Genomic DNA, 15,839 nt, shown 5'->3' on the forward strand with positions numbered 1-15,839 from the left:
ATTGAATTGAATTGGTGATTTTAAAACGTTCGAGTTAAATATCTTATGAAGTTTCTGTGAGAAAACCAATTAGTTAAATATTGTCATATGCATTGATAGTTTAGTTCCACATCTGTTTGTTATCCAAGCTAAATTCTCCAGTGTGCTTATAGAACAGTAAAATTCCGCGATTTGTCTGGAGCGTCCATCATTGCATTGTACATAACTTTGACCTACTGACCCCGAAATTAATAGGGGTTATATACTTACCATAAAAGTATTCAAGTTAGGTCGGTTAAAAAGAATCTATCAGAAATAAAGAAAAGTGACGCCGATGTGGTCGACGCATGCCAATGTTTTCCCCGTATGTGTCCCAATACAACCAAAGCAGACTGATAATAACTTTGTTGATTCATTAAGTTTTCGCCGCCTGGCACATATTACAATATTACTAGAGTGAAGCTTAGTGCTATTCATTATTGAAAAAGACATACAAACACGTACATGTACGGACAACGATGCCTGTTAATCATACAATCGGACCCGGTATGTCGAACTCCGTTCTTTCGATATTCTGGTTATGTCGAACTTTGCGCAATTTTGTTCTGTTTATTAATACACATCTGGTATTCCGGTTATATTGAAATTCGTTATCTCGAAGTTTTGACTGTATTGCAATTCTAAACAACAGCTTGAAAACAATATAAAACAACAGAGCAACTGGTAGTAGGCTTCAAATTGCCAAACACGAGTCTTCGAGGTATTTGGAAATATTATTCCGATCATCGTTATGACAACGAAAGTTGAGGACCGAAATTTAAAAGCAAAATTTTTAATGATTATGTATACAGTCGAATCCCGTTGGCTTGAACTCCCAGGGACCTGCGAAAATACCTCGAGCCTCGGCAAATTCGAGCCAAGCGGGATTGTTTACCTTCAGTTTAAAGTAATTGGTCCTTTACATCTAGTTCATGCACACGAGGAATTCGAGCCAAACGAGTTCGAGCCATCGGGGTACGACTGTATATGTGTAATACGGGTTGTCCGGTTAGCGCAGTAGTTAGCGCACTCGCATCGAACAAAGGTGACCCGAGCAGGTTCGATTCTCGACCTTGACACATGTGCTTCTGGTTGTTGTTCAACAAGTCGGACAATTGAGTTTTCTTAGGGAACTCCGGTTCCCCTTTATCACAAGACCATAATCTCGCGCAACATCGAGCCAACGATAATCACTAGGCATATGTTAATGTTACTTTCTACACAATCGTTGTAAATAAATACAGCTTAATCTAATTGGTGCCTGCAGCAACACGTATGTTTGGAATCGAGGCAGAAGTTTAAAACTATACGAGTTAGTTATATTGTTTAGTTTCATTCAATTGATTAATTATAGAATTACATATCACAATAAATATAACTTCAAAAGGCACATACATAATATAAACCCACAACACCGTAATAAATATTCAAAACAGAATAGCAAATACCTCACCCGACTTTGAAAAGAAAACAACGTCTGGGCCGGCATTGATAAAAAAGTATTTTCTTTACTTAGGTCGATTTCATGTATAGTCAACAAATAAAATATTCAGTCGAACCCCGTTGGCTCGAACTCCCAGGGACCGGGAAAATTACATCGAGCCTCGAAAAATTCGAGCCAAGCAGGAATGCTTACCTGCAGGATAAAGAAATCGGTCCTTTTCATTCAGTTCGAGCCAACGAGAAATTCGAGCCAAGCGAGTTCGAGCCAACGGGTTCGACCGTGAACGAGCATAAGTATCTTAAAAATAAAGTATGTTTCTTTTAAATTAAGTTAATGGGAATTAAGTATTTCAGAAAGTATTAAGTATTTATTTCATATGACCAGTGAAAAACTTTAATAAGGAAAAAGATTTTCTATGAAAACCGTCCCTGGATTTAAGTACAAAGGTTTACTCCTAGTATGTACTAGAAATGATACCCTTTGTGAATATTAACATGGACCCATAAACAAGTAAACCTATAAACGTGTTAACTTTATAATCTTAACTGCTCTGGAAGTTTAATTTATACAGTTGTGAACTACAATTTCTAACAAGATTTGAGACACGTGTTTCATCTGTACAAATTTTTGCGTACATATCTGCAAACCAATTATGTAAGATTGTTGACAAAAAATCAGATCATAGATTTTCATATTTCCATTCGAAAATTAATGTTTCATGGCCTAAACCGTTACTTACGTTTAAGAAAAATGCATAAAACATCAATTTTTTAACTGAAATACTAAATTCTGCGATCTTATTATTTTGCCAGCAGTCTTATTTAATTGGTTTCAATGGATTTTCGCAAAAATTGGCTCGTTCCAAGACAAAAAAAAAAAAATGTCAAACGTTCAATCTGTGAGAGTGCAGCTTTAAAGTTTACAACGATGCCTTAAACAACGTTGTTAACTTAAACAAAGTTCTAAACAATTGGCCCAAATAAATGTGAAATGACTGAAAGGTCCACGTGAGCAAGTAATTTGACTGTTTTTATCATTAACATATACATTCAAAACCTGCTATGTCGAACTCATTTATCTCGATGCTTCGGTTATGTCGAACTTGTATCGAATATTTTGGATCAGTAAGACATGTTTTGTATTTCGGTTATGTCGAATGTTGGTTATCTCGAAGCGTTAACTGAGATCCAAACGACTTCGACATAGCGAGTTTTGGCTGTTAATGATTTGCATCATTATAAATCCCATTATGGACATCAACGTTGCGGTTTTATCACATGCTGGAGTGACTGTATATAATCATTGCCGTTGTAGTTAGGTAGAATCACATGCTGGATTGACTCAAAATATATAGTCATTGCCTTTGTAGTTAGATAGCGTCACATACTGGATTGACTTAATATAATCATTGCCGTTGTAGTTAGGTAGTATCACATGATGGATTGACTATAGATATTCATTTCTGTTGCTGCGTGGTTTCATTTCTGTTGCTGCGTGGTTCTTCGCTATGGTGATAAGCCTCCTGCAAAAAATGTAGAAACATAATTATTGCATACATAAAAATAACTGAGGATATGATATAAAGCAGAATACCTAAATATGTTGCTAAATATGTATTTTTCATAAGTGTAGATTTAGATACTTTAGCTTATACTACAGGAAATTATTCGAACACGTTCCATGCAGAGCAAACCAAATTGGTAAGTATCCGTTTCACAAAAAAAATATTTTTTTACATATAAAAACTTTATGAGCATCCATCCTGTGACCTCTAGCGCTGCCCCGGTAATATAGCTTGCTCTTATCATAAAATCTAGCGCCGCCCAAGTAATATTGCTAGCTCTAACCCTAACCTCTAGCGCCGACCCAGAAATGTAGCTAGATCTTACCCTTAACTCTAACGCCGCCCCAGTAATAAAGCTGGCTCTATCCATAACCTCCAGCGCCACCCCAGTAATATAGCTGGCTTCAATCCTAACCTCCAGCGCCGCCCCAGTAAAAATGTTTGCTCTTACCTTAATCTCTAGCGCCGCCCCAGTAATATAGCAAGCTCTAACCCTAACCTCTAGCGCCGCCACAGTAATATAGCTGCCTATAACCCTAAGCTCTATCGCCACCCAAGTATTATAGCTAGCTCTAACCCTAACCTCTAGCGCCGCCACAGTAATATAGCTGCCTATAACCCTAACCTCTATCGCCACCCAAGTATTATAGCTAGCTCTAACCCTAACCTCTAGCGCCGCCCCAGTAATATAGCTAGCTCTAAACCTCACCTCCAAGGCCGGCCCAGTAATATAGTTCGCTCTTACCCTTACCTCTAACGCCGACACAGTAATATACAGCTAGCTCTTACCCTTACCTCTAACGCCGCCCAGTAATATAGCTGGCACTAATCCTAACCTCCAGCTACGCCCCAGTAACATAGCTTGCACTAACCCTAACCTCTAGCGCCGCCCCAGTAATACAGCTGGCCCTAAGTCTTACCTTTAGCGCCACCCCAGTATTATAGCTAGCTCTAACCCTAACCTCTAGCACCGCCCCAGTAATATAGCTAGCTCTAAAACTCACCTCCAAAGCCGGCCCAGTAATATAGCTAGCTCTTACCCTTACCTCTTACGCCGCCCCAGTAATATAGCTAGCTCTTACCCTTACCTCTAACGCCGCCCCAGTAATATAGCTGGCTCTAATCCTTACCTCCAGCTACGCCCCAGTAACATAGCTTGCTCTAACCCTAACCTCTAGCGCCGCCCCAGTAATACAGCTGGCCCTAAGCCTAACCTCTAGCGCCGCCGCAGAAATACAGCTGGCTCTAACCATAACCCCTGGCGACGCCCCAGTAATATATCCTGCTCTAACCCTAACCTCCAGCGCTGCCCCAGTGAAAAAGCTGGCTCTAACTCTAACCTCTAGCGCCGCCCCATTAATACAGCTGGACCTAACCCTTACCTCCAGCGCCGCCCCAGTAATACAGCTGGCTCTAACCCAAACCTCTAGCGCTGCCCAAGTAAATAAGCTTGCTCATACCTTAATATCTAGCGCCGCCCCAGTAATACAGCTGGCTCCAACCCTAACCTTCAGCGCCGCCCCATTTATACAGCTGGCTTTAACCCAAACCTCTAGCGCCGCCCCAGTAAAAAAGCCTGCGCTAACCTCAATATAAAGCGCCGCCCTAACAGGCTAAAACCCTAACATGAGCGCCGCCCCAGTAATATAGCTGGCTCTTACCCTAACCTCTAGCGCCGCCCCATTAATACAGCTGGACCTAACCCTTACCTCCAGCGCAGCCCCAGTAATACAGCTGGCTCTAACCCAAACCTCTAGCGCTGCCCCAGAAAAAAGCTTGCTCTAACCTTAATATCTAGCGCCGCCCCAGTAATACAGCTGGCTCCAACCCTAAACTTCAGCGCCGCCCCATTTATACAGCTGGCTTTAACCCTAACATCTAGCGCCGCCCCAGTAAAAAAGCCTGCGCTAACCTCAATATTAAGCGCCGCCCTAACAGGCTAAAACCCTAACTTGAGCGCCGCCCCAGTAATATAGCTGCCTCTAACCCTAACCTCCAGCGCCGCCCCAGTAAAAAGCTTGCTCTAAACTTAATCTTTAGCACCGCTCCAACAATATAGCTGGCTCTAACTCATACCTCTAGCGCCGTCCCAGTAATATAGCTGGCTCTAACCCTAACCTCTAGCACCACCATAGTAATAAAGATGACTCTACCCCTTACGTCATGTACCGTCCCAGTAATATAGCTGGTTCTAAATCTACTTTCTAGCGCCGCCCCAGTAATATAACTGGCTCTTTCCCTAACCTCTAATGCCGCCCCATTAATATAGCTGGCCCTTACCTAACCTCTAGCGCCGCCCCAGTAATATAGCTGGCTCTTACCCTAATCCTGGCATCTAACCTGTAACCTCTACCGCCACCAAAGCAATATACCTAGCTCTAAACCTAACCTCTAGCGCCGCCAAAGTAATATAGATGGCTCTAACCTTAACCCAATCAACTAACCTGTGACCTCTAGCGCTGCCCCAGTAATATAGCTGGCTCTAGCATATTACCTGTGACCTCTAGTGCCGCCCCAGTAATATAGCTGGCTCTTACCCTAACACTAGCAACTAACCTGTGACCTCTAGTGCCGCCCCAGTAATATAGCTGGCTCTAACCCTAACCATAACCATAACACTATCTACTTACCTGTGACCTCTAGCGCCGCCCCAGTAATATAGCGGTTCCAGTATTATATCTTGCTCAAACCCTAACCCTAACACTAGCAACTAACCTGTGACCTCTAGTGCCGCCCCAGTAATATAGCTGGCTCTAACCATAACCCTAGCATATTACCTGTGATCTCTAGCGCCGCCCCAGTAATATATTTGGCTCTTACCCTAACACTAGCAACAAACCTGTGACCTCTAGTGCCGCCCCAGTAAAACAGCTGGCTCTAACCCTAACCATAACCATAACACTAGCTACTTACCTGTGACCTCTAGCGCCGCCCCAGTAATATAGCGGTTCCAGTATTATATCTTGCTCAAACCCTAACCCTAACACTAGCAACTAACCTGCGACCTCTAGCGCCGCCCCAGTAATATAGGTTGCTCAAACCTTAACACTAGCAACTAACCTGTGACCTCTAGCGCGGCCCCAGTAATATAGCTTGCTTAAACCCTAACACTTGAGACTAACTTGTGACCTCTAGCGCCGCCCCAGTAATAAAGTTTGCTTAAACCCCAACACTTGAAACAAACTTGTGACCTCTAGTGCGGCCCCAGAATTATAGCTTGCTCGAACCCTAACCCTTGCAACTAACCTGTGACCTCTAGCGCCGCCCCAGTAATATAGCTGGCTCTGTCACTGGCAAGGAATAGGCACGCTTCCGCAATTTCTAAATGAGCATAGAAAAATATACATAGGTATTATTCACAAGTGAGTATGAAATAATGGGCCGATTATTAACAACTTTGTTAAAGTTAACAACGTTGTTAACGTCATCGTTGTTAACTTTAAAGTCGTTACTGCCCTGGTAGAGAGGTACACTTAAGATCTGATGGTTTTCTTACTGCCTTCGAGATAGCTGTAGTAGCTGTACTTGTTTATTTTTATATACGTACATTAGCACATCATCAAAAGTTCACGTTAAAATGTTAACAACGATGTCCTGAATCACGTTGTTAACTTTAACAAAAAAAAATAACATTATTGTTAAATAAAAACATTTGTGTGGCCTTTAAAGCCGCCCTAATAATGTAGCTGGCATTATCACAAGCTAAGAATAGGCCATAGCTGGATACCGGCCACGACCGACTCATTTCGGTTCAGCTCTCATATCATGAGTAACGGGATGGGTCGATCGCGGGTAGCGAACATGAGGACAGCCACACCTCCACAATTTCTGCAAAGCAAACACGAGCAATTGAGAAAAGTATTGTTGAGTATATTACACGTGGCCTCCTATGCTGGCTCAGCAATATAGTTGGCAGAGCTAGTTTCTGCTATAAAAATACACGACTATTATATTCATCATTGGATACATTCCTCGTGCTGCTGGACTTCAACGTTCGATCTGCTTCGACATCATTCGGAACTCATCGGCCATTATGGAACAAAAATGAATGAAGCTTTCCGGAGATGGCCAAGTCGTAACGATTGCTTCGACATCAATCGGAGCTCATCGGCCATTATGGAACAAAAATGAATGAAGCTTTCCGGAGATGGCCGAGTCGTAACGATTGCTTCGACATCAATCGATATGAATGAAGCTCGCCGGAGATGGCGGAGTTGTGCCTTTGTTAGCGGAATGTTGGAACGCCTGTCGTGTACATGATATAATGATTTATTTTAATAGTTGAGGCGGCAATTATATATGTTTAAGTACAAATTAATAAACACACCGTAACATTATAGAAATACCGGTATTTATTTTAACACATACCAACTAGCTTTCGGTATATGTGACGTCACAGTTGCTTTAACATTGTCCGGAACGACGTCACATACAAGTGCACGCAGGTAAATTGTGCTGCAACCTCGTTTTACCCTCCTTCCGTATCCGGGACAATAAAGATGTACATGTATATTTGAAAGTAGTATTATACTAACCTTCCGATTGCCCCATAATGTTTAGAGGTATGAGTGACGTCACAGTGGCCTTGACCTTTCCCGGGACGACGTCAGTCATCGGCGTCTCAGTGAAGCCCGGAAGTACCGCGTTCACTCGGATACCCTTCCTAAAAATTGAAAACATGGACCACTTTAAAACCAGACTGTTGTTCACGCAAATTAAACAATTCTGAAATGCCTAAGTTTATTCATTTAATCGAAACAATGTAATTAAGATAGTATATGACAAACCATCAAATCAAACCAAAACGTTCATAAGAAATCTAACATTTTACGCCATTTTGTATAATAAGCATCTATTATATTTTCTTAATATTTCACAAAACATTTTCCTCAATGTAAAACTATAAATGGAATGATTTCCAACCAAATGTCAATGTCCATGCACTTATTTGTACGGACATTATGAATTTGAGCCTACTGGCGGCCATCTTGGAAGCCATCTTGAATGTCTCGAGTTGCACAATGGTGGTGTGAGGCCAGCAATTGGATTCTTGCTTTAAAGGATCTAGGCTAACAAAAGATGCAATTATATTTTCTATACACAGCAAGGTGTGTCACTTCCGCTTTCGGAGTATTCCTTAAGTGTGTTTGTTGAAGTGGCGAACCAATTAACCCCCCCTCATCCCCCCCCCCCGCTTAGTATAAGGAGATAGTGTATAAAATAATTTACATTTAAACACCACTTATCCGAAAAACGTGTATCCGAATTTATAGTTGTTACGACCATTTTTTTTGTCCCGTTTTTCTTCTTCTTTGTTTAATTAAAATTCATCAATAAACCGAAGATCGCTATTTCGTTCGGCCAAACAAAATCCTAACCAACTCAGTCACTTAAAAAATCAGGATAGGATCACTTCAAACACTTTCTAGATGGACTACTGCCCCGTCTGAAAGTAGCATTCTCAATAGTCAACTCAACACAATAATATTATTTGTTACAATAATTTGCGGCAATTGCTTGATTTAAAAAACTCAGCTCCGCAAATCCGAAGCATTGAACCAGAAAATAAACCAATAATCATATACTAGTACCTTCCCAGTTCCATCGCCGCCGTTTTTGTAAGCCCTATGACGCCCGCCTTGGACGCGGCGTAGTTCGCTTGTCCAATTTTACCGGTCTGGAAAAAATATACACGCATTTTTGAAACAGAAATGAATGTGAGACACCTGGGCCCCAATCGTAACTATTTGGCCACCTCGCAAGCTCCGAGATAGTTTATAAGAGGCCTTGGACTCAACCGTAACTACTCGGCCATATCCGGGAAGGTCGAAAATAATCTATAAGAACCCTGGGGCTCAACCGTAACTACTCGGCCATCTCCGGAAAGCGCAAAGATAGTCTATAAGAAATCTGGGGCTCAACCGAACCTACTCGGCCAACTCCGGCAAGCGCGAAGATAGTCTATTAGAATTCTAGGCCTCAACCGTAACTACTCGGCAATCTCCGGCAAGGTCGAAGATAGTCTAAAAGAACACTGGTGCTCTACCGTAACAACTCGGCCAACTCCGGCGATCCCGAAGATAATATATTAGACTCCTGGGTCTCAACCGTAACTTCTCGGCCATCTTCGGCAAGCTCAGACCATGTACCTCAATCGTAATTACTCCGCCTAAAATACTAACCCTTAGCTCCCTCGGGAGCAGCGCCTGGGCACTCCCCTCAGGGGCTCAATACAAACATTTTAACCCATTTTCACATTCACACGAAGCCCAAAAATGAAATGGCCACGAACCTTGCCAACGATACTGGCAATGTTGACAATGGACGCACCCGTGATTCCCTCGGAAACAAGCGCCCGGGCAAGCGTCTGGTTCACCAGGAAAGTCCCCTGGAAAAATGCATATTTAATATATTCAGAAAATTATTTTTAAAAAATACCCAATAAACTGGTCTTCCTGTTGATTATACTGATTTGAAATTCAACTTCGATTGGGCGCCGACAGACTAAATATCCAGTTGGCGCGGACAGACCTAATATCCAATGGGCGAGGACAGACTTAATATCCAATGGGCGCGGACATACCTAGTATCCAATGTGCGAAGACAGACCTAATATCCAATGGGCGCGGACAGACCTAATATCCAATGGGTGCGGACAGATCTAATATCCAATGAGCGCGGACATACCTAATATCCAATGGGCGCGGACAGACCTAATATCAATTGGGCGCTGACAGACCTAATATTCAATAGGCGTGGACAGACCTAATATCCAATGGGCGCTGACAGACCTAATATTCAATAGGCGTGGACATACCTAATATCAATTGGGCGCTGACAGACCTAATATTCAATAGGCGGGGACATACCTAATATCAATTGGGCGCTGACAGACCTAATATTCAATAGGCGTGGACATACCTAATATCCAATGGGCGCTGACAGACCTAATATTCAATAGGCGTGGACAGACCTAATATCCAATGGGTGCGGACAGACCTAATATCCAATGGGCGCGGACAGACCTACTATTAAATGGGTGCGGACAGACCTAATATCCAATGGGCGCGGACAGACCTAATATCCAATGGGCGCTGAGAGACCTAATATCCAATGGGCGCGGACAGACCTAATATCCAATGGGCGCGGACAGACCTACTATTAAATGGGTGCGGACAGACCTAATATCCAATGGGCGCGGACAGACCTAATATCCAATGGGCGCTGAGAGACCTAATATCCAATGGGCGTGGACAGACCTAATATCCAATGAGCGCGGACAAACCTAATATACAATGGGCGCGGACAATGGGCGCGGACAGACCTAATATCCAATGGGCGCGGACAGACCTAATATCCAATGAGCGCGGACAAACCTAATATCCAATGAGCGCGGACAAACCTAATATACAATGGGCGCGGACAGACCTAATTTCCATTGGGCGTGGACAGACCTAATATCCAATGGGCGTGGACAGACCTAATATCCAATGGGTGCGGACAGACCTAATTTCCATTGGGCGTGGACATACCTAATTTCCAATTGGCGCTGAGAGACCTAATATCCAATGGGCGCGGACAGATCTAGGATCCATTGGGCGCGGACAAACCTTATATTTAGTGGGTCCGACTGACTTAATATCCAATGGGCGCGGACAGACCTAATATCCAGTGGGCGCGGAAAGACCTAATATCCAGTGGGCGCGGACAGATCTAGTATCCAGTGGGCGCGGACTAACCTTATATCTAGTGGGCTCGGACATCCCTAATATCCATTGGGCAAGCACAGACCTAATATCTAGTTGGTGCAGACAGACCTAATATCCAGTGGGCGCGGACAGACCTAATATCCAATGGGTGCGGACAGACCTAATATCCAGATGGCGTGGACATACCTTATATCCAATGGGAGCGGACAGACCTAATATCCAGTTGGCGCGGACAGACCTTATATTAAATGAAATCGGACAGACCTTATATTGAATGGGCGCTGGTAGACCTCCTTAACTCTTAAACCACAGACAAAAAGTGATATTTAAAAAACAAGAGCCCCGCAAACGGATTACAATGCTTGTTATTTTTTACATATATCATTTTTTGTCGGTCTTAAGGTTGCTAAATGAATCATTTATGCCCGGTCCATAAATGTAAATATAATGATTAGATTCATATTCAGATTCAACACGTTTATTAAGTAATTTAAATAATACATGTATACAACGATAACACAAGAGGTTTGAATGTGAGACAAGGATTATTATATAATCACTATTAAAGGGACTGTACACCAGATTGACATCAAAAAAATAATAATTTTGTAACGAATCTCAGGACAATTGTTTAATAGAATGTGTTACGCTTTGATATCATAATTGTGAAAAAGTATCAAAATGTAAAAAAAAAACATTGTGTCGGAGACCGGGTTCGAGCCAGTGCCGCCAAAATTGCAGTTCAGCGTCGTAGCCACTGAGCTACGACGGATTACTCTAACTAGGTGACATAATGAAGCTATACACCTTACTTGGTAATATCACGTAATAACACCGACTAGCCAATCACGCATAAGGAATGAATTTTACTAGGTAGACATACCCAGTAAACTTTTTAATGGAAAAAAAACAACGAAAAAACTGCTAAACTTAAATAAATTGTAAACTATGTGGTACTTCAGTTAGTAAGTTGCAATGCATTGTACACATAAATACCAAGTTACGTCAGTTTTCGACAATTTTCTTTTTTTCTTGCAAATTGATCATCTGGTGCACAGTTGCTTTAAACAGTATTTTTAATTAACTTTCAATTTGTATTAAATATTGTTTAATATGAACATTGAGGAAATGCAAACAAACGTTCAGTAAAATATTTATATTCCATTAGATTAGAATGGATAATTGTTTTCAAAAATATACAGATAATTTGCTACGAACGCTTTGGTTTAATGTTTTCCTAGACATATACAGGGGCGCTTCAAGGATTTGGCGTTAGAGGGGTGCGGCTTTATTTGCGCAGTTTCGGACAGGCACCTCCTACCCCTGAACCGAAAGATATGCACTATTAACGTTCAGGTATTTCAAGTCTGAAAAAAATGCATCTGGGGGTATTCTATTTTTTTGTTTAAAATCATGTTTACTTGGACAATCTTATGTGGAGGATATGGGGGGCGTTCACGGACAGCCGCCCCTCCCCCATCCGCTCTTAATCCTCTAGTTATTTAACTAGTGCTCAGTGAAGCTTAGAGTAATAGTTCCCTGTGGTATCATATTCATGTTCTTTAAAGAATTCCGTTTGAATGGTTCTTTAAAGAATATCGTTTGAATGAGCTAATATTCTTTTGTAATCATTGTTCAGGCACATCAAAGTGTAATAATGTATACCATTTTAACATTCAATTTAGTTATTTATGTCTAAAAATAAGTGTGAATAAAGTTCCATTCAGTTATTTCAATAGTTAATTATGCAGTGGTAATAAACGGAAGTTCCATCGAGTCTAATAATAGAAACAAGGAATTTCCAGCTGATTGAACTTTTTTGTTTAACAAATTGAATATTCATTTATCGAGGATTATCTCCATCGATATCCAGTGTTATTATAATCAGTGGTCACTTATTAGTTAGTTATAAAAAGGTGAACAATGAGGAGTACTTCAGGATCACACAAAGAAATATCTCTTTAGGTTCTTCGTCTAAGCGAAAGTAAGCAACCTTTGCTTAAATAGATAAATGCCTTATAGATCTATAGAGTAATCTTAATGTTTTTTTTTACATTTTAAACTCTACAACATGTTTTGGAAACATAGTAAACAATGTTAACTATGTTTCTATGTTTCTGTATTGATATTGTTTTGTAAATAAGTGAATAAAAAGTTCCATTCAGTGATGTATTTTGCAATAACATTCGACGGAAGTTACAACGAGTCAAATAATAGAAACAAGAAAAATCCCACCGATGGAAAAAGAATTCTTTACCGAAAAACAATGAATATAAAAAGGATTATGACCATCGATATCCAGTGTTATTTTAAACAATGATCACCTAATAATTAGTAATTAAAGGTGCAAATGAGTAATACCCAAGGATTATACAAAATATCATAAATTTAGGTTCTTCTCCAAAATGAAAGTAAGCAAACTTTGCTCCAGATAAATGACTCTATAGAGTAGTTTCAATGTGTTGTTTTACATAATAAACTCTAAAACTCGTTTTGCGAATAGTAAGTTTATGTTTACTTTGTTTCTGTTTTGATTCCATTCAGTGATGTATTTTGCAATGGCATTCAACGGAAGTTACATTGAGTCTAATAATAGAAATAAGGAAATTCCCACCGATGGAACTGTTTTTATCTTAACCGAAAATATTTAAACATTAATTAAACAAGGATTATGACTATCGATATCCAGTAAAAAAAATAACAATTGTCACAAGTAACTAGCTATAAAAGGTACAAAATGAGTAATATCCAAGGATAATACAAAGGAATATCCTTTTAGGTTCTTCTCCAAAAAGAAAGTAAGCATATTTTGCTTTAGATTAATGACTCTATAGAGTAATCTTAATATGTTGTTTTACATAATAAACTCTAAAACTTGTTTTGAAAATAGAAAGTTTGTGTTTACATTGTTTCTGTATTAATATTGTTTTGTTAATAAATAAAAATGATTCCATTCACTGATGTATTTTGCAATAACATTTGACGGAAATTACATCGAGTCTAATAATAAAAACAAGGAAATTCCCGCTGACGGATTGTTTTTCTACAGAAAACATTTAAATATTTATTTAACGAGGATTATGACCATCAATATCCAGTGTTATTTTAATCAATGAAAGGTGCAAAATGAGTAATACCCAAGGATAATACAAAATATCATAACTTTAGATCCTTTCAAAACGAAAGTAAGCAAACTTTGCTCCAGATAAATGACTCTACTGGTATAGAGTAATTTTGATGTTTTGTTTCACATAATTAACTCGAAAACTTGTTTTGAAAATAGTAAGTTTATGTTTACTATGTTTCTGTATTGGTATTGTTTTGTTAATCATTGAATAAATAGTTCCATTGAGTGATGTCTTTTGCAATAACTTTCGACGGAAGTTAAATCGAGTCTAATAAAAGAAACAAGAAAATTCCAACCGATGGAACTGTTTTTTTTCTTTACCGAAATTAATCAACCATTAATTAATTATTCGGACTCCACACACATTGACCAACCCAATTGCGTTCATACCCCGATAATGACATCAACCCCGCAATTCATTCCTTAATTGAAAACATTCTTCATTTCATTTCAGAACCTTTCAATAATCCATTTTTACCCATTCTGTAAATAGAACGACCCGACTGTTACCGGACACATTTTATAAAATGACGTCACAATAACGCGGGAAAATATCAACCACTTGAAATCACCTTTAACCGTAAAATTGAAACACTATTGGCAACAATACATTTAAAATATAATAAATTAACACTTTCTAAAATGTTGATTTATATTTTACGGGACCTGCTGACACAATACAAACAATAACAAGATCAATAGTTTTCATGTATATTGTTATGCGATGAATTGCGATCCGAACTTATCCGAAGACGTTGCGTTCATCGATTGAACGCAATTGCCGAAAGGCAGTTCATTTAAGGAATGGAAGTTGAGGTGTAAATATTAACATATGTATATGTTTAATTAATAGTCATGTCCTTTGAGTGTCTGTCAGTGAATGTTTAAGTATGAATGCATTTAATAACAAAATGTTTAATAGTCGTATTGTGACCAGACCGATGATCATCTGACCGGACTGTGCATTGCCGATTTTACTTTTTGATATCATTTGGAATACTTCTGTTTTAATCATCAGATCAGCATGGTTTACTTTCAAGGAATCGGATTGGTCAAAGGTTTATGTAACCTTTCTTATGATTGGTTCGTGGATATTTCGCTCACTGTTTCCCACGATTTTCTGCAGTCAAGACGTGCTTCAAGCAGTCTTAGTTTTAGTAACTTTTAAAATCCTTGCGAGTCTTTTTGAGGTTTGTTTCAAGGTATGCATTCCTAGTTTTATCCATGTATTTGTCTGTGTTCTCGCTGAGATGATTTATGTCATTTTGTGTAGCGCTTTTATTCGCGATTGTCCGAGATAAGGTGTTATCCGAAAAGCGGTATATTATTCTATAAAATAACATAACAATTGATCTTTTCACTTATCATATAATCTATGTACACTTACTATTCTTTTAACTTACTTTTTAGAGACTAACTAACCGTTTCAATCACTGTGAGTGAGGGGAGGCGTACTGAAGTTTTCAATACCACATATTGGTAAGTACAGTGTATGAATGTTATATGTTGTATACGCTGTACAATGTTTTTGTATTTGCTTTGACCGTTTGTCATTGTGGTTATATGTTCTTTTGTATTACATTGTATGCCATGTTTGTACATGTCATTGTGTGTTATGTGTTATATTGTATATCAGATACATATAGGCCACTAGCAGTCTTTTATCTCATCTTCTATTTATATATGTATGTGTCTTGAGTACATTGTTTATGTATATAATATATCTTGCAGATTACAAGTCTTCAGAACCTGACTTAATTTGGTATTTATATCCCCGGATTACCATACTGTTATAACTGGCGCCCAACCAAACCAAACCCGTACAGACCCCAGACAGAGTGAGTGACTACGGAGCCTGGAAAGAAGGATCCTGGCTGACCCCGTACAGAGCGATTTGTTGAAGAGCCTGAAGACGAGGATTCTGACAGACCTGGGCAGATTCCGTAGCTGAGAAGCCTAAAAACGAGGACGTTTTTT

The 15,839-nt window shown here is 39.8% G+C and overlaps 1 protein-coding gene across 3 annotated transcripts; it reads right to left on the bottom strand.

Moving 5' to 3' along the window:
• Positions 1–1,343: 1,343 nt before the first annotated feature.
• On the bottom strand, positions 1,344–14,340 carry LOC128223917 ((3R)-3-hydroxyacyl-CoA dehydrogenase-like). 3 transcript variants are annotated; one of them, XR_008259401.1, is made up of 7 exons: positions 14,253–14,340; positions 9,319–9,414; positions 8,618–8,703; positions 7,562–7,689; positions 6,754–6,854; positions 6,273–6,347; positions 1,344–2,984 (listed from the first exon to the last, which is right to left on the bottom strand). XR_008259401.1 is itself a non-coding variant. In XM_052933384.1 (6 exons), the coding sequence occupies exons 1-6, from the start codon at positions 14,280–14,282 to the stop codon at positions 2,968–2,970; spliced, it is 432 nt and encodes a 143-aa protein (XP_052789344.1). In that variant the 5' UTR covers positions 14,283–14,331; the 3' UTR covers positions 1,344–2,967. The 3 variants fall into 3 exon arrangements, 1 of the variants encoding a protein (XP_052789344.1); XR_008259400.1 differs by having other exon boundaries at positions 6,273–6,854; XM_052933384.1 differs by lacking the exon at positions 6,754–6,854 and having other exon boundaries at positions 14,253–14,331.
• Positions 14,341–15,839: the final 1,499 nt, after the last annotated feature.

The sequence above is a fragment of the Mya arenaria genome, chromosome 17 (assembly GCF_026914265.1).
Source record: "Mya arenaria isolate MELC-2E11 chromosome 17, ASM2691426v1".
In the NCBI taxonomy this organism is placed as follows: domain Eukaryota; kingdom Metazoa; phylum Mollusca; class Bivalvia; order Myida; family Myidae; genus Mya; species Mya arenaria.

Bases quoted from the DNA above. Each gene is read 5' to 3' on its own strand.
- LOC128223917 (XM_052933384.1), bottom strand. From the start codon at position 14,282: ATGAATTGCGGGGTTGATGTCATTATCGGG. The intron at 8,704-9,318 runs GTTCGTGGCCAT...TATTTTTTCCAG, and splicing joins TTGCCAGTATCGTTGGCAAG to ACCGGTAAAATTGGACAAGC. The intron at 6,348-7,561 runs GTTAGTATAATA...ATGCTCATTTAG, and splicing joins CATTATGGGGCAATCGGAAG to AAATTGCGGAAGCGTGCCTA.